This window comes from Psittacula echo (genome assembly GCF_963264785.1).
Source record: "Psittacula echo genome assembly, chromosome: 20".
Classification (NCBI taxonomy): domain Eukaryota; kingdom Metazoa; phylum Chordata; class Aves; order Psittaciformes; family Psittacidae; genus Psittacula; species Psittacula echo.
Window position 1 is genome coordinate 6,718,738 of NC_137756.1, and position 27,979 is coordinate 6,746,716.

The following is a 27,979-nucleotide window of genomic DNA, read 5'->3' on the forward strand; positions in this document are numbered from 1 at the left end:
CAGCAACAGCCACAAAAGCCATCACCCCACTCCCTGTGCCTCCTGAATCTTCCGTGCCTCCAACCAGCACCACAGCTCGTGATGCTGTGAGAAACACCATGCCATAGAGCTAACAGCCCTCAGTGCTTTTAAAGCAATTCCTTCATTTAACTTCCAATTTATGAAGGCATTTTCCCATCCTTCAACTCCCATTTGCTCTGAGGAAAGGCAGACCCCGCTTTGCAAAATGTTAAATAAATGGATGTCGCCAAATTATTAGAATTAAAGGCAAGTGCAGAGTTGGCCAAGAGAATCATGGCTGGGAACCAGCTCCCAGAATTCCCTGAGCAGCTTTCAGATGGTTGTGGCAAGATGCCACGCGAGAAACTCACCTCATCCTGGTATGTTTGGAAAGGTTAGAGAAAGCCTGTGCCATGGGGAAGGGACTGTGTACAGATCGTACATCATCCTGCTACGTTCTAGGGAATGGCTCAAGACATGAATCAACCATCATTGTTGTCCGGCTGCACCTAACCCATCTTGGCTTTATTTTTCTCTCCGTGTTCCTAATGACAAAAGCATCCTATGGAAGTATTTGGGGATGGTTGGTGCTGGGGCTCACAGGTATGCAATACCCACCCACTGTTCCCTTCTCACACGAAGCTTTTTAGGCCAGTTTTACTTGTGGTACCTCACAGCCTTCACTGAACATACATTTGATGGAAAATGTGAACTTCCAGCAGTTTACCTGTAGATTTTGCCCAGAGAAGCTGTGGCTGCCCCATCCCTGGCAGTGTTCAAGGCCAGGTTGGACACAGGGGCTTGGAGCAAGCTGCTCCAGTGGAAGGGGTCCCTGCCCGTGGCAGGGGGTTGGAACTGGATGAGCTTTAAGGTCCCTTCTAACCCAAACCATTCACTGATTCTATGATGTTCACCACTGTGCAGAGAGTTTGGCTGGCACTTTCTTGGTACCTTTCTTGGACTTCTTAGTACCTTTGAAGGAGAAACGTCGTGGCCCACGTGAGCTCCTGGTCAGGCACACTCAGGCTGGCCCATTTTCTGTTGGAAGGACTCATCGTGCATTTTACAAACACCAGATGCTCAATGCTGGGAAAATAAAGCATACTTTCCAGTAAACAAAAGCAGATTTCATTTGTCTCTGAAGCATAAACAACACAAAAAAAAGAAGAAGAGTGAAAAAAGTGCAAAACAGAGCAGTACAAATCAGGTTTGGAGGGGGTGGGATGTGCTGAAAGCAGCAGGAAATGCGTGTACCTGGAGCTGGCTTAGTGAGCTCTGCAGTGCAACTGTGCTCTGGGGGGCTGCAGCCTCCTTTTCCCTGCGCAGGGCTGGTGTGGGACCCTGTGTGTACTGCCCTGTCTCAGGCACAACACATGGACCTCATCTTTTCCTTCCAGGTTGCAGGGGACAGAGAGCTCATCTGGGAGGGAAGAGGGAAGAGAAGCCTGAAGGAGCTGACAGGGAACCAAAATGAAGTCAAACAAGTAGGGGCTTCCCCCGCAGCGGCTGGGGGAGTGGAAGCAAAGCATGCAAGAGGAAACGCTTTGAGACTGCCTAAGATTTACTGCAGCCTTGGTCGGTTCTCATAGCCCAGGGCACATAGTTGAGCATCACAGTGCAAGCCAAAGCCTCTCCCCTTCCTTGCTGCTGCAGGGAAGGGAACTCAGCATTAGATGTTAAGATAAGATTAATGAGTGCGAGTAAGAAGGAAAACGTTGCAATGCCATTATGTAAACCACGGGCAGACTCACCTATGAGCTCTTTCCCCCTCCCAGCCATACATGAAGCTCAGTGAGAAGCGACCAGAAACCCCAGACTTTCTACTCCAAGAGAAATAAGCAAGAAGAGGACAAGTTAACAGCGTGCAAAATCACGGCTGCAGTCTAGCAGCCCTTTAAACAACTCCCTGTTTATCTTCCTGAGGTCTGCAGCTCAGACACACTGATCTCTCCCAACTGACAGCCAATCCCCTTGTTCTTTCTAAGCTGCAGCACAGAGATGCTGTTGCTGACCCACTACCCAGCAAGGTACCAGCTTGGCATGGCTACTGCGCAAGCCTGAGGGGGATGGAGGCAGGAGGGAGATGCTTCCAAGCTCAAGGAATATCAAGGCTGGAGATGATTTGCTTGTTTTGCTTTGTTTGTAATCACCATAATTTCAACCCATGTGATGGTTTTCTTCCAGCTTAAGGAGAAGCTCTCTTTTTGCCTTTAGATGAAATGCTGGCACCAACGCAAACATTTCCCAAGTGAAAAGAGCAGGAAAACTAAAAATAGCAGGAATCCAGCCTTGGACTGGAAACAGCTATGGGGACTTCATCCTCAGGTACCTGCAATGCTCTTTCTACCAGCTGTGCTTAAGAACACAAAATGGGTGCTGCAGATGGAGCCTGCTGACCCATAGGGAAGAGCAGCCATCAGAAACGCTTGAGCTTGAGCCTGGAGAGAGTTTTCCAATGACAACGCCAGGGGAAAAACAAGGCTGTTATAAGAATCCTGCTGAAACCCGTCCATGGGGAGGCACGGCAGGAGCTAGCAATGGTGCAGCAACCCACTGCCCAGCCCCTGCCTGATGCAGGCAGCACGGTTCTCCGGCCCCCTCCAGCGGTGACAGGACATGCAGAGGAGCAGTGAGAGCCTCCAAGGCATGATTCAGGGTTTTGCAACTCCAGTCCACGCTCTTTGCTGCATAGAGCAGGCCTCCTCCTCCCCAAGGCAAAGAGCCACACTCCTGCACTGGCACATCTTTATCCAGCTACCCATGGATCCAGGCCCACCATAGATACCACCTATCTACTCTCAGACGTGACCTTGCTGCTTGTGCACAGTCATTTTACCCTGGGCAAAACCAGAGCATTGATTAGCACTTCTCGAAGTGAGACCCTGTCACCTCCATTCTGTCCTGGGCTGCTTTCCTCAGTGGGACAGGTAGGACTAAAAAGGTGCAGTACCTTAATGGCCAGTTTGGGTGTTAAAACTGCCTTACCTGACCCTCTGTGAGGATGTTGATGCGCTGGCACAGGGTGCCCAGGGAAGCTGTGGCTGCCCCATCCCTGGCAGTGTTCAAGGACAGGTTGGACAGGGCTTGAAGCAGCAACATTATATCTGGGTATCAGCTACCAGCATCTCAGGCTCTGGAAATCCCCCACAGCAACAAAGACAAGAAGAAAGCCTCCATACAAAAAGACTGCTTTGGATCTGCTTTGCTCAGTCCAGATCTGGTTTGGTTCTATAAGCATTTGCCAAATCTTGCCATTCCCATCCCACCCAAGCTTATACACAATGCTTTGTATCTTACACACAAACATAGCAGACATTCTTCAGTATAGGGGATGTACACACAATTAACAGTTTAATTTCCCACCCATGACTTCAGGATACTCATTTGTTACTCATGTTAGCTGACAACATGGAAAAACAACACCTTTACAAAAGAGAACACTTTGCTACATAGGAGGAAATGGTGAAGTCCAAGTTAAGGCAAAAATAAATGCTGTTCGTATAGTGCAAAGACACACAATATGCACATGTAACTCAGATTTCATATTGGAAGACTTGTTTCTTCAGTTTAAAAGTACAGGGACAGCCAGGGCATGTAGGTTTTGGCCCTACAGGACAGGATACACAGGTCTATGAATAGCATGGATCTATTTTGAGATTCATTATTATCTCCCTACAATGAAAATTCCAGATCTAAGTCTTCACTCAGCACCTTCACTCAGGCAAAGCTGGGTTTATGTAACTTCAGCAACCAACATCCACAGGGACTCACTCTAACAGTTGTCTCTGCACTTATGGCTTAATAGTATGAGTTGTCCCCTTGAGCTGGACTCCCTTCAGGCCCTCAAGACTGAAAGACCATCCAAGTTTAACACAGAGACCTAGGCACAGTCCCTCAGTTGGATGGGTCCAGGCGAAATGTCTCCTGCCCTTCAAAGCTTTGATCCTGCAAATGTCCAAGGGATTGATGAACCTCAAGCTTATTTGCTAGTGGGTTGGGAGAACCATCTTTTGACCTGTGGATCACAGATATCCATGGTCAGGGGAAGCCCTTGGACTCCACATCAGATAGATTTGAAAACCCATATAGTCTTTTCAAGCTTGAGGTCAAAAGAACTACCCAGAGGCCAAAGTCTTCAGCCCCAGCATGGCCTGACTTTACCAGTAGGGCCTACAGAGGAATCCTGGCAGTACCAAGCACTGACTCTGCATGGGGAGAGGATGCTCTTCACAGTTTCACTCACATGGAGTTAGTGCTCTGGAAGGGAGCACTGTTGCTAAACTGGTCAGGGTGCAATGGCAGGCTATCCATAAGCACACTGCAGGATAGCATCAGGCAAGGGCACAACAGTCAGCAAACCAAATACTGAAGCATCTAGAATTAAAGCCGTAACAGCTCATCTGCAGAGTCTTGGCTTCAAGTTACATCAGGCACTGAGCTAACTAAATTCTCTCCATTTCCTTGGACCACTTTCTATCATTCACAGCATATCTCGTTCCAGGTGGAGCCAGCTCTCCCCATCCTGCCACCTTCACCCAAAAGGCACTAATTGGTACACAACTATGGGTACACAAAATCAAGGGGGAAAAAGGATCAACCCAAAGCAGCAGTTGAATGGCACTTTCTCAAGACAACCTACCTCCTTTTCTGCCTCTATACACTGGAGCTGGAAAGTATGGTCGGCCCGTGCTCCTGCAAAACATTATGGTTCTGCCAGCAAGGTGACAAGAGGCTTTACAACCTGTTTGCATCTCTCAGGCATGTTAACACTTCTATAAAGCAAGCGCACAACTCTCCCAGGCAACATGCTCATGGGCTGCCCTGGCCTCCAGCATGGTGAAAACCTAAACCATCTGCAAGCCTGAAAAGGAAACAGTGCAAAACTGCTGCCTTCTCACCTTGAGAGCATGCCTACAGCTACACAGCCTTGCCATTAGATCTCACCTGAGGAGTGACATAAAACTATCATTCTCTTTAGCATCGAAGCACTGAATGCAACCATCACACTTTAGCCTGTTCCCAGCAGTGCAGATTGTGCCACCTTACCCCAAAATCAGGGAGTCAAGCAGTTTAAGGATCTTCCAGGCCTAGCCATGGAATTGGAGTAACAGGAAACAAGCAGGGGCTTGCCCTTCCTCCTCCTCTGAAAGCAGCTTCAAAAGGCACAGTTCTTCAGCAGATAATAAAACATACCAGCAAGCCCATCACTGCTTATTAAACTCTACCCTTAACACATCCCATAGTGGGAGGACAAGAAACTGAACTGAGCTTGCATTCATTTATACTTCTGGAAAAGAAAAAGCACATTTTCTAACTATCAAGACCTATGGGGCAAGTCTTGAGGATCTGCTCCTCTAGTGACAGCCAACAGCATTTGAAATCAAAATGCAAGGTAGCTTCAACAACCCCAATTCTCTTACTGCAGCAGGTCAAGTGATCAGATCAAAGTCCATTCCCAATGGGGCTTATTGTCCCTGCCATCCCACGCTTAACTCAGCTCTCAGCAACAGGTCCCTAGGCACTAATACCATACATGATATAAATATCGAAATAAATCCCCATCATCTTTAAGATCACATCTGGAAAAACATCTGGCAAAGAACAAATTACTCAAAAAATCAACTAGGAAGCACGTGAATCAGTAAAGTAAAAGCAAATACCAATTATCACCTGAGCTTTTACCCCAGATCCTGAGGGACCATCATCTCTGTCCTTCTAAAGCTGCTACTTTGACAATGTCTCCTATACAAGGAACTGGCTGACCCTGAGATCCCTATGAAAGGCCGTCAAATCACCGCAGAGTGAGCTTATCCTGTGAGCTTGTGACATGAAGGCAAACAGCAATGGAAATCAAAGGAGCCCAGGCTGCTGGGCGCAAGGCTGCATTTAGAAGCACATAAACTCCTAACTCTTCAAGAACAGACAAGAAGTCTTCTCTTCTCCCTTTTCCATAATGCTGGAAGGAGCAGTATGCAAACAGAAAAACCTGTGAAGTGGATCTGGGAAGGTTTTCTCTGGTCCTACTGACATGGTGGGATATAGAGTAAAAGGAAAGTAGACTCTTCTATTTCTATGTACTGTGCACTGTCAGCTACTTTACTGGGCCTTCAGTAGCATCATCACCACCGCAGTATTGCAAGCAGGCAGTCTAGTGATCATTCTGGTGTCTTTTTCTTCCTAATCACACAGATACCTTCACAAGCATTGCACCAACTACCATCCAGAACAGCAATAGAACCATTTAATTCCGCACCTCCTCCCTCCACTGCTGCTCTTGGTCACTCTCAAACATTCAAATCCATTTTACAGGGAGCAGAAGATGAGTTTAGGCACTGCTTTTCCAAAGAGCAGTCTAGCAATCTCCCAGGTTCACATGCTGTCATAGTCCTTGCCCCACCACCACTGCAGTAGGGATCACATCCCCACATCAGGCTGTGGAGCTATGAGTTTCCAGAGGTGAAACTACCTTTTCCTCTTCTCTTCACATCTGCTCATTCGTGCTATGGCAGCAGTCACAAGACTTGACCCAGTCCCAGGCTGAGGCCAGCCAGCCCCTGCCTTGTCCATTACAGTGCTGGAGGGAGAGCCAAGCTGCCACAGCAGCTCTGATGCTCTGTAGGAGTGATTCAGACTGGACAGGATTACATATTCTGCTACTCTCCCACCTGTGTGATGAAGCCTCTACATGAAGAGAGCCACCTTGCAGCACGCAGATACAATTTTCCAAGTAACACCCAGCACTGGACAGGAAACGATGGGTTTCACACCATGAGGACAGAAGAAAATACACCAAGTTTTACAGCAGCAATCACAAACTTCATACAGAAGAAGAAAGGTCAGGTACTGATGGGAGAAAGAGAACAGTGCTCTCGTAAAACCTTCACCACGGTGAGGAGAAGCTCCCTTGTACACTATAGGAAGAGCAAAGACACTTCCCCATGCTGAGACACAAGGTGTGTGTAACAGAGATCAAGAACAGAGGCAGAGTTCAAACAAACAGACATATGCTAACAGCTATAGGATGCATTGTATTTGCTCATGTAACAGCCACAGATGCTTACCGGCCTCAGTGCCCAACCAGTTGCAAACAAGAGATCACCAGTGAGATAATCAGTAGCTTAAGAATAGACACACAAAATCACTGCACCCTAAATGTGGGGGGAAAATCACAGGGGCAGGGAGTTATGTGCACTCCATGACCACCACAGTGTTCCACTGTGAGGGAAGGGTTAGGATTGGCATCTGGCTTGATCAGCGCACTCATTTACCGAATCAAACTGTCCCAGAAAGCAGCCAGTTGCCCTTTAACTGTGTTCATGAAGCAGAAATTGTTTAATGGGGTCTGGGACTGGAAGGCTATGGATCAGATCCAGCCGAGATTTGCCAAGTATTCTTCGTACAGCTATGCGGCAGAGAGACAAGAGGCTCCGGGTGCGGCCTGCAAGGAAGAAAGAGAACAACTATTGAGGCTAACAGTGTGTAAACTGTGCTGAGCTCTGGCTGACAGCTGAGGAGCCATTTACTCCTTCCATCCTACACAGCAACATGAAGGTAGTGCTGTGAGTAGAGCACGCACAGATTCCCCCTGTGAGGAGGCCAAAGCCATGGAGCAATGAGCCACCACACACGCAGTGTGGAAGGGCATGCTGGAGGCTGCACGGGGTCGTGACCATGGAGCCAGTCCCCGCACGAGAGGGTTCAAGAGATCACTGCCAAATCCACACCAGGGGAGGCTGTGGGAGGCTTTATGCTATTCAGATTGTTTTAAGATGACATGGACTTTATTTCTGCTCTAAATCACCCCCTTGGGAAACAACAGCATTGATGGCCAACTTAGGCCTTCCACCAACATTCTTTTGATGGCTTCTTTTCAGTTCATGGAGAGCTCTTCCAGCACAGGGACATCCACATTGGTGGTGTCCATGTTGATTCAGGACCTCCAAGGCACCACTCCATTATCCTGCATGCTCTACCTGAGGAGTCCCATTTGCCTCCTAAACCCAGGCTTAATGGAAACCATGTGCTGCAGCTCATGTGTGCCTCTTCCCAGCAAAAGTCCAAGCAGTCTGAAAAACCAGGCACGTGCAAAGCTGAATAACTTGGAGCTGGGAGGTGTATCCCACAGCCTGAATCCCTTGGAAATTCCTGTGGAGTTCAGGAGGGAAACTCCACTTCCAACCTGATGCAAAGTCCTGGCCTTCACCAGCTGAGCCTGGTGGTTTTATGAGGTGCTGCCCTTGCTGGAACAAGCACGCACACTGTACTGGTGTTGCTTTTGTCATAAAAAGAAAGAAACAGCAGGTAAACTTAGGCATGATCAGGTCTGAGACTCTGGTTTACTTCTTTTGTAACCCATTTGCTTTCCAGAGGATGTGAAATTCCAAACCCCAGCTTTTTCCCACCTTTCTCCACCACCATCCTGCCACTTGCTACCATCATTTGTGGCTTCAATGCCCGAGCAACCTGTCCAGATACACCTCTTGGGTCCCTCCCCATGCAGAGAACAGGGTTACCCAAGAACAGTGAGGGTACATCTGCATGGCTTTGGAGAGCTTGTGGAATATGCCATAACCTGCTTGTGGTCTACAGATCCAAAGCCCAGCTCTGACAGGCCCATGCTGCCTAAACCTTGCTGAGGACATGGTTAGGCAATGGAAAAAGGAGCTGGGAGAAAGATAAAGTTACAAACTGCTGCAAGAGGCACCGAAGGACTGAAGAGGGTAGCTGAAGGACTCAAGAGGGAGGAAACCACCACATGAAGGTATCAAATGCAACAGGAGAAAACCAGCTGGCTGGAGGCTCATGGGAAGCCATTGGGTTGAGTCATCACTGCTGGCAGAGCAGCAGCTCAGCAACACTAAGGACCTGTGTCAGGGAGCCACAGAGGCCAGCCCCATAGTCCTATCCTGCTTGATGATGCCTGCCTGGCCAGCAACAGCTCTAGGGGAGCTGTATCAGGGGTGGTGAAGTCATTCACACTTTGCTTAACAGTTTGTTATCTTTTAAGTTAGGTATAATCTGTTTACACCATCTTCATGCTGAACAGACCCAAAAGAGGATGCTACCACTTGAACAGCTCCTAACTCCCAAATAAACTCTCCAAAGAACTCTCCTGAATCCAGAGTGAGATAGAACCAGACTTCAGTAAATCAAAGCTACTTACCCCTTGCTTCTTTGAACACCTGCAGAGCCTCAGGGTTGACTTTGACCCTTCCTGTGGATTCGACTCCCAAGGCCTCCACTTTCACCAGGTTCAGATTGGCTCCAAAGTCAATCAAGAGGTGGACGAACGCCGCTTCACAGCCATGCCGCAGGACAGCGTCCATCACACACACTGGGGAACCCCGGGAGAAGCCTTGGATGTTGATGGGCCCACAGCAGTTAAAATCCGGGTTGGCTCCAGCCTGGAGCAGCAGCCGGAAGCACTGGAGGTTGTGGTAGGCAGCACTGATGTAGAGTGGGCAGACCACCAGCGTGGTGAGGGGCCGCAGGGATAGGCTGGGGCCGCGGGAAGGCAGGTGGTGATTCACATCCACATCTGCACCATACCTGGTTGGGAAAGAAGAGAAAAGCAGAGGTTTGGAAACAAGGGCAACAGCACCACAACTGCAGCCCAAAATGGCAAGAGGTGAGGCCAAAGAGTGAGCACCTTCCCTGTCTTTGGTACCTCTGGGGCCCACCACCCAAGTACCATCCATACCTATCCTCAGATGGGCCTGGTGGGGCTTCTGAGCGGGGATGCTGTATCCAGCATGGTCTGATCTTCAAGAAGCAAAGCTGTTTCTCTGCCCACAACAGCCCAGGCTTTGGAGGGAGGAGGAGCAACTGAGGAACATCTTTCCCTGCCCTCCTGAAGGACTGGCCAAACACAGCCTTGGCACAAGGGATGGCTCAGCCCTGAGCCAGCACCACGTAATGCTGGATGCTAGTGAGCTGGCTAGGGAGCAGGGATGCTTCCAAATTACTCAGTTGAAGAGATGCAGTGAAGTAACTTCCCCATCAGGCTAACACAGGCCAAAAAGCAATACAGACAATCGATCTGACTGTCACAAACAGCACGGAAATGGAAACAGAAATCTGTGCTCAACAGCAACACATGTATGTCAAAACCGTGCTCCCGAAGGAACTAGGGCACTTGGAATACCATCAGAAATCCCTTCAGGAAGTCAAAAAGAGGCCTTTTTCCTAGTATTCAGCTCAGAAAACTGGAAGAACACAAAGTAATGGCATCAGGCCCTCCCCTGTCCACATCCATCCTGCACAGCTCCATTCACAGGCTATACATTGTACTGGATACCACACAAGGGATTACAGCTCACTTCAGGAGCTGCAGGGGGAACCCCCAGGAGCTGCAGCACCAAACCTCCCAAGCTTTTTGCTTTGCCCTACCCCACAGAGAAACCCACATCCTGTATCTTTGCCATGGGCTTGGGCTTGCAAGATGCCATGCGAGCAGGCCAAAGCCCTGCTCAATGGCCATCAGCATCACCATGAAACAGAAGCAGTGCCCGTAGCATACTTCTTTTCAGTAAGTACAGATGGCACTAAGTTGTGAACAAGCAGGAAACAGGGCTATTGGCTTTGGTTCTTTTCATTTTGTTTTTTGTAGGAAGTGAAGAATGCAGCCAAATAAATGGGAGCAAAAAAGGCCAAGTGCTGCTCTCTGGCAAAGCAATCTGAAAAATGGCAATGCTGCAGAAAGAAGAGACAGCAGAAATAAGCATTTCTTTCCCCCAGGCTGGGTAACACCCAAGCAATGGGGACACTATGTCCATCTGCTTCACATGCGGCTTGGATGGGAAGGAGGTGGAAGACACACAGTCCCCTCAGGAGTAGCTGGTTTTAATTGCAGCACTAAGATCAGGCAAAGCTCTCCCCCTTCTCCCCACAGAGGGATAAAACCCTTCTTCATCCACCAGTCCCTCACCCAAAACTAGACTTTTCTGTCTTCCTAGGTAGCATTATAGCCCTTTCTGCAGTTAATAAAGCAAATAAGGAAAGCACCTGGGGACAAATCCTGCCTCAAGGCAAGCACAGCCCAAGGAGGGGCTGGTCCCCATCCAGCAAATGCTTCAATTCTGAGGATGGGAACAGTCTCATTTAAACGAAGCACACTCAGAACAAGGCCCAAGGAAACTTGTCAAAGAGCTGCAAAGGACATGCAGTGCATTTTCACCCCAACAAGCAAGATCTCCCAAGCATGAGCATCTTAGCTGAGATTTCAGGAGATGGGTAGGGCCACTGCTTCCTATGGCCATGATCCTGACCAGACAGCAGATATCCTTTTATTTGAGTTCTTCTTTTCCCATTATTGTCATCAAAATTCCCAGTGGAAACCCTCAATCCAAAGCTAAATATGAAGTTCTACAGCTGAACACGCACCTGGGGCAGCAGGGCCATTTGTCAGGTCTCTTTTTCACTGTTTTAGTGTGGCAAAAGGATTCTCTTCACCCTTAATCCTTCATAATCAGGTCAGCCCTCAATCATACTGCAAGTACAGTGCAACAGTCCAACCTCATTGTGTCATGATCACAACACAAGCTGTTAAGAAAGTAATCTCTATACCCTGGCAATCTAACCATAAATACTTCCACCAGTCATGTTAAAAAACAGATCACCGTTCCATAGCTATGTGTGTATTTACTATTCATGGATACAGTTTCAGCTCTTGCTTGGGTAGCTGGTTCAGCAATCATAGGAGTATCCAGGAATCCTGATTGTGGTACCATATGATAAACAAAGAGATGAACTAGGTGATGTTTCAACACTTGCAGCAAGCCTGGCTGGGTTGGGCTTTCTCTTTAGGACTTTGGAGGGTTTCTGGAGTTGAATATGCTGAAATATTTCCTTCTATCCCAGTAAAAGTGTCTTCCTCGTTGCATTCCCCCTGCCAAAGCCTTTGAGAGCAACATCTTACAACACTCCAAGTGAGCTCTGCAACAACAGACTGCATTTGAAAGAAGCAAATCTGAAGAGATCTGTGAAATCCATCCTCCAAGATATTTGAAATTGTGGGCAATCTGACAATTTGGTATTAGCTTAGCAGCTTTGGGAGAGACATTGTCTAATAAAAACACATTGGACAAACTCCAGTTCATTTTTAAGCCTGAAAGTGTTCCAAACTCTTGCTTTTAATATTGCTGGCAAGGTATCCCTAGGAGTAGACACATAAATCAATGCATCAGCTCTCCCTTGTGCTGCTGAAACACCATTTGCTATGTTTCACTCTGCCTAAGCAGATATCTCAGGGCAGATTCTTGGGAATGCAGCATGGGAGCTGAAGCCTGTACTGACAAGCACATGGCAATGGGGACATCTTTCTCTCAGCTTGAGAAAGGAGAGAGGAGGGGGGACCATCTCCCCTTCTTTCTACTTGCCAGCTTCCTTAAAGATGCCCTTGTTGGAAAATTAACTTCCCCACAAGCAAAAAGGAGAGGAGAAAATCACCAAGTACTTTGAAATGTTGCTATTCAAACCCTTTTGATTGTTATTTTCTAGCATCTGTGGTCACTGAAGGGGTTTCTTGGACAGCATTTCTGTGCGAATCCAAGAACACTTTCTTCTATTATTTCTTTCTACAACCTGTATTTTCCCCTGATGCTCCCTTAGTATTTGGTGTCAACGGCCCATTTAGTCCCTTATACAAAGAGCTTCCAATTTAGAAGAAAGGAAGTATCACAGCACACCACAAAGTTCACACAGCCTGCTGCTACATCTTGAGCACTGCTGGTGCTGCAGAGGAAGTTTCCTGAGGGATGGATGGTCACCAATCAGTCACCACCCAAATCTAAGGTTACTGTTCATCACCTTATAGTGATGGCCATCACTCCCTGCCCCAGAGATGCCACTCCGTCAATGGAGCTGTGCATCGGATGTATAGCAAGGGGAGACTGAAACAGATGCAATGGAGGGTGTCCCAGTGACGGGCAAACATCAGGCAGGCAAGTACAGCCAGTGTCAGTGACAAACATCTCTCCTCCTAAGGGCAGAAAATGGTCAGAGCAGCAGAGCTAAGCAGAGGAGAGATGTGTTTCCGAACACTTTTTGCTCACTGGGAGATCCATCTCACTCACAAATTCAGGCAGGGTACAGAGCTGACAGTCAAGAGAGAGTTTGGGAGAAGACACTTTGAACAATTTGGATCTGACTGAATAGTGGATGGTGGGCTCAGAAACAGAGATTCCTCTCTTGGGCTTCATCCTAGGAGAACAGGCATGGGAGTCACACAGCGGGGCATAGACCTGTTGTCACGGTCAATCAATGGGGAATACAAGGATGTCCCTTTGGGTACCTCTCCATCCTCTCACCCTGTCCCTCACTTAGTGAGCTTCACCAGGCCTGTGGAGGCACTGGGCATGCAAGGAGGGAAACAGTAAGCTCCATGGGGGAAAAGCTCCCAAGGGAAGAGGAGGGAGGTAGAGTCACCCATCTCCAGCATGTACCTGAGCTCTCACCTGATCAGCTCCTGAAGGATGTCTGCCCGGCCCACACGTGCCGCATGGTAGACAGGGGTGCTGCGGTGGTGCCTGCTGCCGTTGGGGTCAGCCCCAGCTTCCAGGAGGATCTTGGCACACTCGAGGTGCCCGTTGACCACAGCTACGTAGAGGGCTGTCTGCCCCTTCACGTCCACCAGGTCGATCTCAGCCCCTTTGCGGAGGAGGAAGTCCACGCAGGGCCCATGGCCGGCAGTGGCAGCGATGCGCAGCGGCGTGCAGGGCAGCCAGCCACAGCACCACACCGACTTCTCGTTGATCCGGCTGCATTGGAGGGGGAAAGCATTCCATCAAAGGAGCCCTCCTGCTGCCTTGCACCCCCCCACCTCCCCCAGCCCCCAGGGAGGATCTGGGAGAACCCAAGCTGCTCTCATGAAGCTTTTCCTGACCATTCTGGGCACTTCAGAGCAGCCCTGAAAAGCTCCTGCCAATAATAGGAGGCTATGCCATAGTGCCTGGGAGATGGGCTTTATGGTAGCTCAGCTGCACATATGCAGTGAGGGGCAAACCCTGCATCAAAACGCAGTCAAAATTACCAATAAACAAATAATATAGTCCCTTTTTACAGGGAAATGTCCCAGATCAGCAGCAACCAAGCTGGGGACCACAACCACTTACTTCAAGCTGCTCCAAAAGGGACACAAAGTCATCACAGCAGCAGGAAAAGAGCAAGACGGCATAGCGAGGAAAGAAACAATGCATAGAAATATACACATATCACACCACCAGCAATATCCACACGGAGCCAGGCATCATGGCATGACAAACACAAATTGAGGGAAACCTAGCCCTGCCAGCAAGCAGCAAAGTGGAGAGGTGCAGCAATCCCGGTCCGAACAGGAGGCCATTAGCATCCTCTCTGGGCGGGTGTATTGGCATAACAGCCTTTTCCAGTTTATTGGAAGACATAGATCTGGCTGGCAGCTGCTTAGATCCCTCTGAAATAACCTGCATTAGCCTTTATGCTCATGCAGATCTCAGGTTAGTCCTAAAAGTCTCATAAGCATCACTCCCAAATTCTCTGCAAATCACTGCCAGTGGCCTTTGAACAGAAAGGAAAGGATTTCTTTAAGGCCAATGTAGGCTGGTGAAAATGCTCTTTAGCCAGCAGAGCAGTGGATGTGCTCTTCTGGCTCACTCCATAAGCCCACGTAACTGGTACAGGACAAAGCAGTTTCTATACAGTGTGCTTACAGAGTTTGCCAGGAGAGCAATCCCACAGCTGGGGCTTTTTTAACCACGTCAAGCCCTCACCTTTTAAGTCTTATGATAAAAGTGCCCCTCTTTAACCTTGGAGGTTTGGGGATCACCACCCCACACGTACCCTCAAAGCCGCCACTTCTCTGCTCACTCCATCCGCTGTGTGATGGTGCTGCAACCTCCAGCCCTCCTCCTCCCACCAAATACTGCTTTTCCTGCTAGGAAGGACAACCTGGCCCTGCTGCCATAGGGTTGTTATGTGACATGGGGCAAAATAAGGTAAAAATCTCAAACCAGGGGTCCATGGGAAATTTGGGCCAGCAAGAAACCCAGAGAGGGGCTTTGGACAAGGGCCTGTAGGGACAGGCCAAGGGGAATGGCTTGAACCTGCCAGAACAGGGGAGACTGAGATGAGCTCTTAGGCAGAAGCTCTTCCCTGTGAGGGTGCTGAGGCGCTGGCACAGGGTGCCCAGAGAAGCTGTGGCTGCCCCATCCCTGGCAGTGTTCAAGGCCAGGTTGGACACAGGGGCTTAGAGCAACCTGCTCCAGTGGAAGGTGGCTGTGGCAGGGGGCTGGGGCTGGATGAGCTTTAAGTTCCCTTCCAATACAACCCAGTCTGTGGTTCTAAACACCCCCATCTGCCCAGAGGCAGAAAGAAGGGCTGGCTCATTCTCATTCTCACTTCTGCTGAAAGGACACTTCTTTGAGGCTGGGAGACATTTCGCACTCAAACCAGCTTTCTCACCGTGGTGCAGGAAAATTCATTAACTATCCCCATGGTTCCAGACTTCGCACTGGGCAGATTTTATAACATTGGGTGTTTCAGGTTTATATGCGATTTTAATCCCTTTTGCATGTTTCTTCTATCATACACAAGCCCCCATTTCTCATGGTATGACACTGTTCTGAAAGGAATCAGAGGACACACACACTCACAAAGTGGCTCAAGATTTCCCTCCTTGGAGACCACAGAGGGAGGATTGTGGGGGGCAAGCAAAGCATCCTCCCATCCTAACACCCATCCCTGGCAGCGTTCAAGGCCAGGTTGGACACAGGGGCTTGGAGCAAGCTGCTCCAGTGGAAGGTGTCCCTGCCCGTGGCAGGGGTTGGAGCTGGGTGAGCTTTAAGGTCCCTTCCAGCCCAGCCTATGTGTCTGTACATGCAGGACACCTCCCTCACCTTTGGAAGCTCTCCTCCTGCAGCAAGCTCTTGAGGGTGGGCAGGTCCCCCACGTAGGCCGCGTCGTGCAGCCGCGTGTCCTCGCAGTGCTCGAGGGGGTGGTCGCAGAACTGCTCCCGCAGCCACTCCTTCAGGTTACGACCTGCGCTGGAGAGAGACCGGGGGGGGGGGGGGAGCCAGGCTGAGTCCTACCCCGGGGCGAAGAGCCGGCGGTCCCGTCCCCCGGGAGAAGCCCCTATCCCCCACGTTACCTGCCTGCCCGCCGGAGGCAGCGGGCGGATCCCCGCCGCCTGGGAGGCCGCCCTCCGCCATCTGCCCCCAGCGCCGCCGGCTCGGCTGGGCCCGCCCTCCCTCCGGTCCCCCCCGCCCCCGGTCACCGCCCGCCCGCCCTCTCCGGGCCGGCCTGATTGGTGCCTGCCTTCCCCGCGGCTTCCTGCCTCCGCGTTAAGGTGGTTTTCCGCGGCAGCAGCGAGCGCCGGAGGAGCCGTTCCTCCTTCAGAGCAGCGCCGCCGGGGTACCTCAGCGGCAGGGAGGCGGCGCGGCTCGGCCGGCAGCGCCCGGGGGGCTCCTAGAAAACGGGAGTCGGGCGGATGCTCGGCCGCTGATGGAGGGGATGCTTCTTGTTCCAGCCATGGGTGAAATGGGGCTGACAATACATAGTGTTTGTGCACACAGCGTGGGGGAGCCCCGCACCGCCTGCAGGAGGGACGGAGCAAGTGACTGAAAGCAGATACATAAACAAGGCTTGTCACAGCTAAAAGCTGCAACGGGGGGGTTACGTCATGGAATCCCAGACTGGTCTGTGTTAGAAGGGACCTTAGAGCTCATCCAGTTCCAACCCCTGCCACGGGCAGGGACCCCTTCCACTGGAGCAGGTTGCTCCAAGCCCCTGTGTCCAACCTGGCCTTGAACACTGCCAGGGATGGGGCAGCCACAGCTTCTCCGGGCACCCTGTGCCTTTGGCTTTCCTTGAGTCAAAGGGACCAGATCTGGGAACTAGGCTGCGGGGATAGGTGTTTAGGAAAGGCTTTTCTAGGACTGGTATGGGCTCTGACTGGCCATTCTTTGGGAGATGCTTTCGCTGGGTTTGCAAGCATCCCGGCCGAGGAGCCCCACCACATTGTGCTCCTCTGCGTTTCCTTCTTGGTTTCCAATGTACAACTGCATCTAGCTACAGTCCCTCTCTGTGTCTGCTCATGGGCAGGGAAGCAGCCACATACATCTCAGTTCCCAGCTGCTGTGCTTGAATAAAGCACAAGACAGACCAGAGCAGCTTTCTTAGCTGTTGCATCGTCTGCAGCCCTCACAGATTTGATGGGACTAGATTTAATGAGCAATTCCAGCTGCAAAGTGTGGTGTTGGATTGCTGGTCTCATCCAGAGGAAAATGGCATGTTAGTCCATGGGCTTTCATACACATGGCCCCGGACCAAAAGCCATAATGCCTGTATGCACAAGGGGATAGTTAGTGCAAGGGACAGAAACCTTTGTACTTTAGTGTGTTCCCAGCAGGAACACAATGCCAGTTTTCAAAGCTCTTAGGGAAAGGCCACTCCTACTCAGCACAATCTGTCTTTAAAATAGATTTGTTTACTCACTGTGTCATGCAGAGCTGGCTCTTCTCTCTTCTCCCATGGGGAAAGTGCAGACAGGCAAGGAAGGGCAGCAGAGGATGTAGCAGTGTTTACTTGTAATACGGGATTTGTCCCCATGGACAAGGCAGAGAGGAACAAAGTGAGGGTAAACAGGACAGATGAAGCTGGAACACCAGTGTCTGGATCACGCCTGATTTGAGGTTCATTCAGTTCTTGCAGCAAATGCCTCCATTTAACCACAGTCTTCTCTCTCCTCCACAAATTGTTATGTATTTCTGTACTTACAGACATGCTGCAATGAAAGGCAGAAGATTTTTACATACCATATCCCATTATCCTTCCTAGCAGAATTTTATCCCCTTTTTTTGTGTGCATGTTTGTTTTCCTTAAATACATACAAAACCCAACCCATCCTAAGTTGACCTAATGAGTTCTTGTACAGGGATGGTAGCAAGGGAGTGACTGTCTCAGCCTTGGAGATGGCCAGCACTGGAAATCCATAGGTGTTTAAGAGAAATCCCATAGAGAAATAAGACTATGATGGAAACCTGTATCACTTTGACTGCAATTTGCAAGCAGGTTAACATTCAGCCAAGATCTAGGAAATACATGTCCAGCATACCTGACTGCTCCTACCAGACATCTCTCTTACCAGCTGAGGACATAGGCTGTGGGCAGCCCTGGCTGCATTTCCTGCCCCACCAGGACACTGGACTAGATGACTTCCTGAGTCTGAATTCCTTTCAGCCTGAATTATCCAATAACCCTGGTAATAGTCAGCCAATGCTTCCTGTACCTGGAACACTGCTCAACTCCAGGGACCGCTTCAAAAGACTGCAAAAAGCAGTTGTTTGTTTGAGGTACATCAGGTAGTTCCTCCTCTTGCACAAGACAGCAGAGCTCCAGAGGGATCAGGATCTGCTGGCTCACTGTCTTGGAGCACATTACTGCTAGTAACCTGCCTTGGCCATGCCCACCACCAGGAGGGAGGAGCAGCCAGGCAGGTGAGCAAGCTTGGCCCCTCTTCCCTCCATGGCCAGCAGTTCATTATCTGTGGGTGGCCTTTTGGCTTACTGCAGTGATTCCAGCCCGCTGGAAAACCAATCCACCCAGCAACTGGGGCCTGTGACTCTCTTAAGGAGAAGCTTCCAGTATCTAAATATAGCCAGTAATCCAACACAGCCAACACACACTGACTCACTCGTTAGGCCAGGCCATTTCTGCAGCTCCTAATGCTGAAGCAATGAAAAAGAAACAAGTACAAGAAAATAAGTAAATAAAGACAAAAACCTCCTTCTGAGCCCTCAGCCATGGGCAGCTCCCTCAAACACCATCCACATTCATGAACATTTCCCACTGCCTCTCAAGCACGCACATCATAGAATGTGGTGTGGGTTGGAAGGGACCTTAAAGCTCATCCAGTTCCAAACCACTGCCACGGGCAGGGACACCTTCCACTAGAGCAGGCTGCTCCAAGCCCCTGTGTCCAGCCTGGCCTTGAACACTGCCAGGGATGGGGCAGCCACAGCTTCTCTGGGCACCCTGTGCCAGCGCCTCAGCACCTTCACAGCAAAGAACTTCCTTATATCCAGCCTAAACTTCCCGTTTCAGTTTGAACCCATCACCCCTTGTCCTATCACTGCAGTCCCTGATGAAGAGTCCCTCCCCAGCATCCTTGGAGCCCCCTTCAGACACTGGAAGCTGCTCTGAGGTCTCCATGCAGCTTCTCTTCTCCAGGCTGAACAGCCCCAATGTTATCAGCCTGTCTCAGCACAGGAGGTGCTCCAGCCCCTGATCATCCTCGTGGCCTCCTCTGGACTTGCTCCAGAAGAAGGAAAGAAGAAAAGAAAGCAAGCAAGCAGGTATAAAAGAAGGAATGCTGTAACCAGAACTGTAATTCACGCTTAGCTCAGTCTATAAAACTTCTCCCTTCTGGAACTAAGCCAACAGCTTGAATTTTTAGTGAACTCTGAAGCTGAGTTGCCCTAGTGATAAATGCATCTGTGGGGTAAGGAGAGAGGGGCGGAATTCCTGTCCTCCCATTTTTAGCACAGCTCAACATTTTTCTGTGAAATTTGCATAGTTCCTAACATGGACATGAAGATGTACATCAACAAGGGGATGGGAGGAGAACTTAATTCCAGCATCCGGGACTGTCATTAGGACTGGGGCTGTAATCACAAAGACGATGAAAGATAGGTTGCTTGGAGTCCAGTAAGTGAATTATGCTGCAAGAGGCAGGACTGATGCATCAGCTGTATTTTGACCTTCCATCTGCTATCCAGGACTTTGCTCCATCAATCCTGACCATGGGAAAGTGGAGGACACGGAGTGGAGGTTATAATGTAACGCCACGGAAAGGCAGAGACTAGAAAATCCCACCCACCTCTCATCTTCAGCATGGCACAAAATGGGACGGAGATGACCAGTACCCCTGATGCTCCCAGCTGAGCAGCACAATCAGTCCTGCAAGTGAGGAAAGAGGGTTAAACTTGAGTAAAAAACCACCACAATAAACAGATAAATTCAATAGCTTGGATATGGGTGCTGGTAGGTCAGGAACATTTCACCTGCATGTAGCATGCCAGCCCCAAGGTGGTCCCAAAGGAAAGGTTACACTGGCTTCACCATGCAATGACACCCTTAAGGAAAACTGGCCCCATAAAAGGTTGCATTTCATCCTGGTTGTACTCAGAGAGGTGCGAGTTGGGGTGAAAGAGGGTGGCAGCACATGCCTTGGCCACAGGCCCCCAGCTCACGGAGCAAACATGCTTACAAGTATTCGGATGCCCCATCCCTGGCAGTGTTCAAGGCCAGGTTGGACACAGGGGCTTGGAGCAAGCTGCTCTAGTGGAAGGTGTCCCTGCCAGTGGCAGGGGCTGGAACTGGATGAGCTTTAAGGGCTTTTCCAACCCAAACAATCCTGTGACAATATGATCTATGAAATGAACTCTTCTCCTCCCAAGCTGTTATAGCTCTTTTCTTTTTTCCTGCACTTGCTTTTCCTTGAGGTATTTCTGACAATTCCACACAAGTGGTGAAAGTTGTTGTTCAAAAGGCAAAAACAATGGGGGGGAAAAACTTCCCAGTTGTATTTTCCCATCAAATTCTGAGTATTTTCTGAAAAGAAAAAATAGCAAAAAAAAAAAACAACCCATAAATAAATCCCTTATGTCTGCAAATCCCCTGGTGAGACTGGGGGAGGTCTAAACCGTTCCTGCGTGACTCATTTCTAGGCAGCTCTTTGCTGTCAATGGAAACTTGTCCTCAGCAGATTTTATGTTGTTTTCTAACCTACCTGCAAGGAGGTGATCCGTTTGGTGACTGAGGTAAAGGAGGTGCCTACTTCTCCTTTGATGTTCCCACATCTGCCATCAGAGGAAGGCTCCAGATGGCCATTTCTCCTGAAAAAGAGTGATAAAGTCTCCACTGGTGTTTTCTTCCCTTGCCTTGTGCTGGGGATGTCTCTACTGCTGCAGAGACAGAGGTAGCCAGGGTCCACCAAGCAATGGGATGGGGCAGGTTTCACCCTCAGGTATGTGGCTTCTCTTCGCATTTAGTCTCAATGATGAAAAATGCCAAAGACACTTTGCTGGAGGGTAAAGCAAATAGCTAAAGCCCCCCTTTAGAGCGTTAGGCAAGCAAAGAGAATGTTAGGAGCAGCATCCTGGCTGTTAAATAATCCAAGGAAAATCAGTTATGGAAAGTACATCCACATGGAAATGGGCAGGGGAACTGCTATCAGCAGTGAGAAGCATGGATTAGTGTTTAAAGTAATAAGCAGAGGTGATGTGGGATGGGAAATCCAGCTCCATTCAGTGCCTGATGCCCAGCCTCTGGTGGTTTTGCCCTCGCCTGTCATACCTACAGCTCTGATTCCTTCTGCCAACCAGATGCATCCCTATGTTAACCTGGCAGTGGAGATCCTTCCCTGTTTAGAAGCATAGAATCAACTAGGTTGGAAAAGGCCTTTAAGATCAAGTCCAACGAAGTTTCATACATTTCCTTCAATAAACCAAACCAACTACTTGTACTATTTGTGTAATAGGTATTTCAGTTAGGCTTGGAGAAGATGCTGGCTCTGGCAGGACTGAGATTAATCCCCAGTTAGAGGAAAAGAAAGACCATAACACAAATTGCTGGAAAATAACAGGAATGTTTGTCCTTCACTTTCCTAGCACCATTGCTGACAGCATTGGAATGTAAGCTCCTAGGCAAAGATGTCAAAAGCAAGATCACTCCAATGCTTTCATATAAACTACAGCAAGGCTGTAGACTCTGTGTCTAGGAAAGGAGAGGTCTGGCACAGCCCTGGAGCTGATCCTTAATGCAGAGACGACAAGCATCATCTGTAAGCCTTTCCTGTTCTCAAACTCTTGACCAACAACAGACAGGATCAGGATCTTTGTTCAAAGTCATAGTTACTCAATGAGTTTCATCCTCTCTCCTTCTAGACCAGAATCTCCAGTACATGGACCCACCAGAGAACTAACACCAGCTTACCCAAGAGCTGACAGCAACCTGTAGATGGATGGACACCCTTTCCAGCCTGCAGCATACTGCCTCTGTCCTCAGTTGAAGGGAGAAGCAGCTGTAGTAATGGGAACACTTGGTTGGGTTTTGCAGATCAACCTAATTTGAAAGGAATGCCTTCTGGTTTATTACAACCATTAAACATTGCCATAAGGTGGGAAGCAAATCTAACTCAAAGCAGCAAGACCGGCTTATCCCAAAGCAGCTGAGGGCAACACAAGTAGGAAGGTAGCAGATTACCACTCATAGGAACTGGGTTCCCACCCCCGCCCCTCGCTTTGTGATTTTTGGCAGGTCTCTGAGGCTCCCTGAGCCATCGCCCTCCCTCCTTTCAGTGGGAAGATGGAGATTTCCTAATCTCATGTCATGGGAAGCAGAGCCAAAGATGCTGTGAAAGGCACTCAGCTTTCATTCAGAAATACACTGTGGGCTTCCTCACTGGGTAGAAAACTGAGATTGTGAATGGGAAGGCAAAAACGGAAGAACTAAATCCATGGGTTGTTTTGAATCTGGTGCTTTGCAAAATCAATTGCACATCAGGAACTAAGGGTCAGGAGGGATTTGACTCCTGATTTCCCAATGCTTATTGCTGACAATGCTGACATTGTCAGAGGGACACTTCTGCCTTGTGGCTTTGGCTTAAAGTCCCTCAGGCAAAGAACATGGTTTATTCTGTGAACATTCAATGCCAGGCCCAAAGGTGACAGCAATCACCCTGACCTACTGGCATCTGAATGCATCTGGCTTTTCTGCATCAGTCCATCCCCACTGCCCCCTGCCAGGTTTTAATACTTCACTACAAAGAGGCAGAATGTCCCAAAGTACCGTTTGTCTCCTGACACATAGAGAAGTTAAATGGTTTGGGTTGGATGGACCTTTGAAATCCATCTAGTCCAACCCATCAAGACATTTGAGGCAGTCCAGATCCAGGCCTAAGAGACTCCCAGTGTCTTGGTCTCACCAGCATTGACCAAGCAGCTCGTAAGCCTGCATTAGTGATAAAAGTCCGCCATGGCAGTATCTACATCTCCACATTCCTTTTGGAGCTGCCAGACTTCACTGCTGCTTCCAGCTAGGAACAGGCATTGGGATCTTTGTGGTGTTGGATTATCTATGGAGAAGGCATGCTGTGAAGGTGGCAAGTTCTGGCAAAAGCTGGAAAATGCTGTTAACTAAGAAACAAGCACAGGACTATGCAAAAATGGGAGCGTGTTTCATAATGTGCTCCCATAAACAGATGAATTAAGCCTGCTCTCCAGACAGCTCTAGCTCTATCTGCCTTGCAAGTGCTTGACTTTCCCACCTTAACACTGTGCTCTTAGCAGGCTTTTTTCTCCCCATGCACTGTATATAGCAAATCCAGCCGTTCGCCCGCACCCCTTTCCCTGCAGTAAGAGAATCCCAGTGTTGAGTGAGTGCAGGCACTTACCGCCTGACACAGCATCCCTGCTGCAATCACAAGGGTCTCTTTATAGAGCAGCTCTCTGGGCACACAAGAGCTGGACCAGCCTAACTGAATCAGCAGAGAAAAATAAACATCCTTCTCTTGGAAGTGCCTCGCACAGTTTCATTAAGCCAGCCTAGGACTGTGAGGGAGCCGGATGTATATTTATTGAATTGAGCCCTAAGAGAATGAAAGGGGAAAAGAAACCCCCAGGCTGTTCTGGTGAGGGGGGATTAAAAACTTAGGGAAACTAAGCAAAGCAAGCACTAACCCCCCCCTTACTCCAAACTCAGCATTAAAAAGAGAGAAACTACAACGCATTATCAGGAAGGGAATGGGAACATGGTGCGGTTTGAGAACAATTACATGAGGAAAGGTGTCTCTTGGAGAAAGGGGCACAAGAATTATGAGCGTGTTTCCAGGCAGCGGCATTCCTGCCTGGTTTACGGCATGCTCTGGATGCTGGCCTACCTCCGACGTGGGGTGTGAACATAAAACATGTCCCTGGCTGTTGTCCCCGCTCCGCTGCAGCGCAGGGCAGTGCTCCCCGCCTGCCTTCCACTCGCTGGGGCAGGGCACAAGGGTTTAGAGCTAATTAAGGAATAAAAATGAACTCTTGACACGTTTAACCACCTCCCCTCGCTCCCAGCCAGGGGGGTTCCGTTTCTTTCGTGGTATTTCAGACCAACCCCTGCTCATTTTTACTCTGCTGCTTTTGTGTAGGTTGGAAGTGACTCCAGAGAGGCTCTTTAAAACATTTTGATTACCAAAAGTCAGCTTCCATTATAGAAATAACATGGACTGTTCTGATAATACCTCTTAAAGAATCTCTCTCCTATCAGCAATGCAACATTTCCGTTAACAAGTGAGCCTGAGTTCTTACCTCTCCCCTTAATAAAGAAGTCCCGGGCTGGAGATGCATTAGAACCATCACCTTGTGTGCTGCAGAGAGAGACACAAAACCTGGCCAGTTGTGCCTGAAGGACATGAAAATCACAGAATAGAATACATATTTTCATAGGGCATAGAATCACAGAATCCCAGACTGGTTTGGGTTGAAAAGGACCTTAAAGCTCATCCAGTTCCAACCCCTGCCACGGGCAGGGACACCTTCCACTAGAGCTCCAAGCCCCTGTGTCCAACCTGGCCTTGAACACTGCCAGGGATGGGGCAGCCACAGCTTCTCTGGGCACCCTGTGCCAGCGCCTCAGCACCCTCACAGTAAAGAACTTATTATCTCCAACCTGAACTTCCTCTGTTTCAGTTTGAACCCATCACCCCTTGTCCTATCACTGCAGTCCCTGATGAACAGTCCCTCTCTGCAACCTTGTAGGCCCCTTCAGATATTGGAAGCTGCTCCGAGACCAGGACAGCAATACAGCAATCAAACCCATACTATAGCTATGTTAATACTGGTATAAAGGTGTATTTTTTGCTTTTAGCTTCTGAGAAAGAATAAAAGGTGACACAAACTAATCAAGCTAAACCCAGAAGGTACAGAACTGGGCATAATGAACTCCAATGTGAGAGATGGCCTGTGTAGAGAGGATACAGGGAAGAAGGGCAGGCAGGGATGTTCCTCCACTAGATCCCAGCAAACGCTTCCCTTGGACCTTCCAAATCACTCTCTGAAATGGCAGAGCTGTGACCCTCTGCACTGAATCTGCTAGGGGCTGACAGGCAGCATCACAAGATGCCACCACAGGAGAAGCATCTCTAGGGTGTCAGGCTACCTCAGCCCATGTTTAGTGACACCAGCATCCCTCCCTCAGGTTCAGGAGCATCCCATTACACAGTCCTGGTGTGACAAGTGGAAAGACACAATAGCCTCTCAAGAGTATTTTAGCTGGGCTATAAAGAGAATCATAGAACCAGGTTGGGAAAGACCTTTAAGCTCATCCAATCCAACCATTCCCCAGCACTATCAAGGCCACCACTAACCCATGGCACTGAGGGCCTCACGAACAGGCTGCCTTCCCACATGTGGCCGGACTGGGCCATGCAGGTAGGCAGGGAATCATTAGCCCCAATTATCCAAGCAGATCTGGGAGCACTTAATGCAGTGATGGATCAATACAAATCTCTTCAGGCTTTGTTCCCCAAGCGTGGAAGTTAAACTAATACAATGCAGTTGCCTCTTTTTGTTTAACCAAAAGCTAAATGGCAAGAAAAGCAGAAAAGATTACAGTCATCAGCACCTGGTTATTGCCAGAATCCATGGGGTGTGGAATCTGATCCCCATTGCCTTTATCAAGCCAGGATTTGACAAGTAAAAGAAGTAGATTAGGGGAGATTTTGAAAGCCCTTTTAACAGTGCAGACAACTGCAAAGCTGAGCACTCCAGTCTCAGCCTTATTAAAGGCTATTTTCATAACCATAAACCAGGCAGGACAATGTCTCATTTTATAATTAATACATATTGTTATTAATAGAGTTAAACAAAGCTGGCTTTCATTCCTTTATTTAGTGGTGCATTTGGTGAAGCACTTAAAGGGGGCCAGTCCAGTGTACACATAGAACTGTTTTAATTACATCCTGTGAATTTATTTTTCCAGGGAGAAATATTTCTCAGGGAAAATGTCTATAAAAGTAACTTTAGAAGCAATGTAATTTTGTGTGTGTTTCCTATAGGAAATCTGTTTAGTTTAAGTCCCAGGTTCTAACACTCTCTTTTATGCAGCAGTGTGACCTGAAGAATGCTGCTGACAGCCCTGTTAAAGCCCTGTATCTCTTCTGAACTGAAGCTGCTGATGGATTTGTGAGTCCTATCTTGATGGGACCTTACCTCCTCCCTCTCAGGTGGATTTCACTTGCAGGATGGGACTTCCACAGGCAGCTCCTGCAGAAGGAGACGCTTTACCTTAACGGGCAGTCCAGGCACTGATTTATGTGCCCATGTCGGTGTTGCATTTGGGAGTTATTTTTACTGTCATTTATTTAAGCAAGGACCAGCCCCACAGGAGCTCAACTGCAGTTTCCCAGATACAAGAAGAAAAATGTTATGGATTTCACAGCCATCAAAGTGAGAGTTCCCAGGAAATGGATCCTCCAGGAGGGGCTTTGGTCAGGCTTGAGCGTATACTTCTTTCCTCTTGGAATCAACAGAGACAGCTGGAAACCCCAGCCCATAGCCACTTTGTCACCCTTTCTAATCCAAGGTGATGGAAAAGCTGTTGGCTCCCAACTTCTGGAACCTGAAAACCAGCTTTTTCTTCCCTAATAACTTACTCAGTAGCACTCTGCTCATCCTGCTCAGATTTTGCCTTATGCCACCTCATCCTGGAAGAGCAGACATACCCCAGCACCCTGGTGAAATGATTCTGTGATGCACCAGCACTCTGATGTGGCAATTGGAAAGCCTTTCTCTGCCCTACATCCACTGGGTGCTAGTGTGACGATTTGCATCATGTCACCTTGGAGAGGAGAGCACCTTTCCTCATGCCCAGCTTCTAAGAAAGCCAAAGGAAGGCAAAAGCAGCTTTTCTCTAGGTGATGGCAAGGAATTGGACACTCCTGTGGGACAGAAGCAGGTAGCATACAGATAGATTCAGGTAAAACAAGGGAAGAGCTGCTTATCCTTCCCAGAATCTCAGCTCCGTAAGAGTGCACCCAGCTGGAAAGAGTCTGGATTTGTGCATAGTTTTGGAAGGAAAGCCCACATAGTTGGAAGTTTCTGATCCTAATAAAGGATAGCCCTTCAGGTACCTAAGAGAAGACAGTATCTTCAAGATGCTGCATCTTTGGTCCCAATTGCCTTGGGTTAATTGGGCACTGCTTTCAGATCAGCCTCACCTTCCATGCTGCCAGGTCATTTGCCAAAATGTCCTCTTCTTTCCTTTTCCTCTCCACCATTGAGCCAGAAGCAAACGTGGCATGGGGTCTTGCAAGTAGGTGAGATGAGTTCTCTCTGGATTCACTCAGCTGTGGATTTGCTGCTATGTGGTTTCACCATGTTGAAAAGCCTTCCAGAACACAGAGGAAAGGGATTGAGTCATTTTAAACATAGGGAAAAAAGAAAATCGAATGCAGAGAACTTGGCTTTCCCATGACAAAAGGAGGGTGGATCAGCTTTGCCAGCTATAAAACCCCATCCTACTTAGGTACTTATTGTAATGACAGAGTATTTTCCCTGTTCACCAAGACAGTGCATTAGCACTAACACAACTGAGTCTGTAAGGTCCACTCTAGCTCTGGGAAGTGAGTCTTTTGATACCACAAAACATGCTGTGGCATTTCACACTGCCAGAGACACTTAGGAAACAGGCAAAGTGCTGGAGGCCAATAACAGGAGGAGAAAGACCTGACCCTGTAAGAAACCTTGTCTCCACTAGATCCCTGTAGAGCAGGGAAGGAGGGACAGCTAGAGATAACCTGCTCTAGTGGAAGGTGTCCCTGCCTACGGCAGGGGGTTGGAACTGGATGAGCTTTAAGATGCCTTCTAACAAAAACCAGGCTGGGATCCTACTAAATTCTCCACGGTGTGTATGCCCCTCCTGGCCCTCCTTGACAAAGCAAGGACACTCACCTGCTCTGAGG

At 48.9% G+C, this 27,979-nt stretch overlaps 1 protein-coding gene across 2 annotated transcripts; it reads right to left on the reverse strand.

Annotated features, from left to right (window-relative positions):
• Positions 1 to 7,071: 7,071 nt before the first annotated feature.
• ASB1 (ankyrin repeat and SOCS box containing 1) lies at positions 7,072 to 27,296 on the reverse strand. Of its 2 annotated transcripts, XM_080631995.1 has the most exons (10): positions 27,236 to 27,296; positions 24,327 to 24,385; positions 21,970 to 22,098; positions 20,765 to 20,870; positions 19,853 to 19,932; positions 17,470 to 17,758; positions 15,873 to 16,019; positions 13,455 to 13,757; positions 9,164 to 9,549; positions 7,072 to 7,438 (listed from the first exon to the last, which is right to left on the reverse strand). In XM_080631995.1, exons 6-10 carry the CDS (start codon positions 17,475 to 17,477, stop codon positions 7,305 to 7,307), a joined length of 978 nt encoding a protein of 325 aa, XP_080488121.1. In that variant the 5' UTR covers positions 17,478 to 17,758; positions 19,853 to 19,932; positions 20,765 to 20,870; positions 21,970 to 22,098; positions 24,327 to 24,385; positions 27,236 to 27,296; the 3' UTR covers positions 7,072 to 7,304. The 2 variants fall into 2 exon arrangements, with proteins under 2 accessions (XP_080488121.1, XP_080488122.1); XM_080631996.1 differs by lacking the exon at positions 21,970 to 22,098 and having other exon boundaries at positions 27,236 to 27,282.
• Between the last annotated feature and the right edge of the window lie 683 nt (positions 27,297 to 27,979).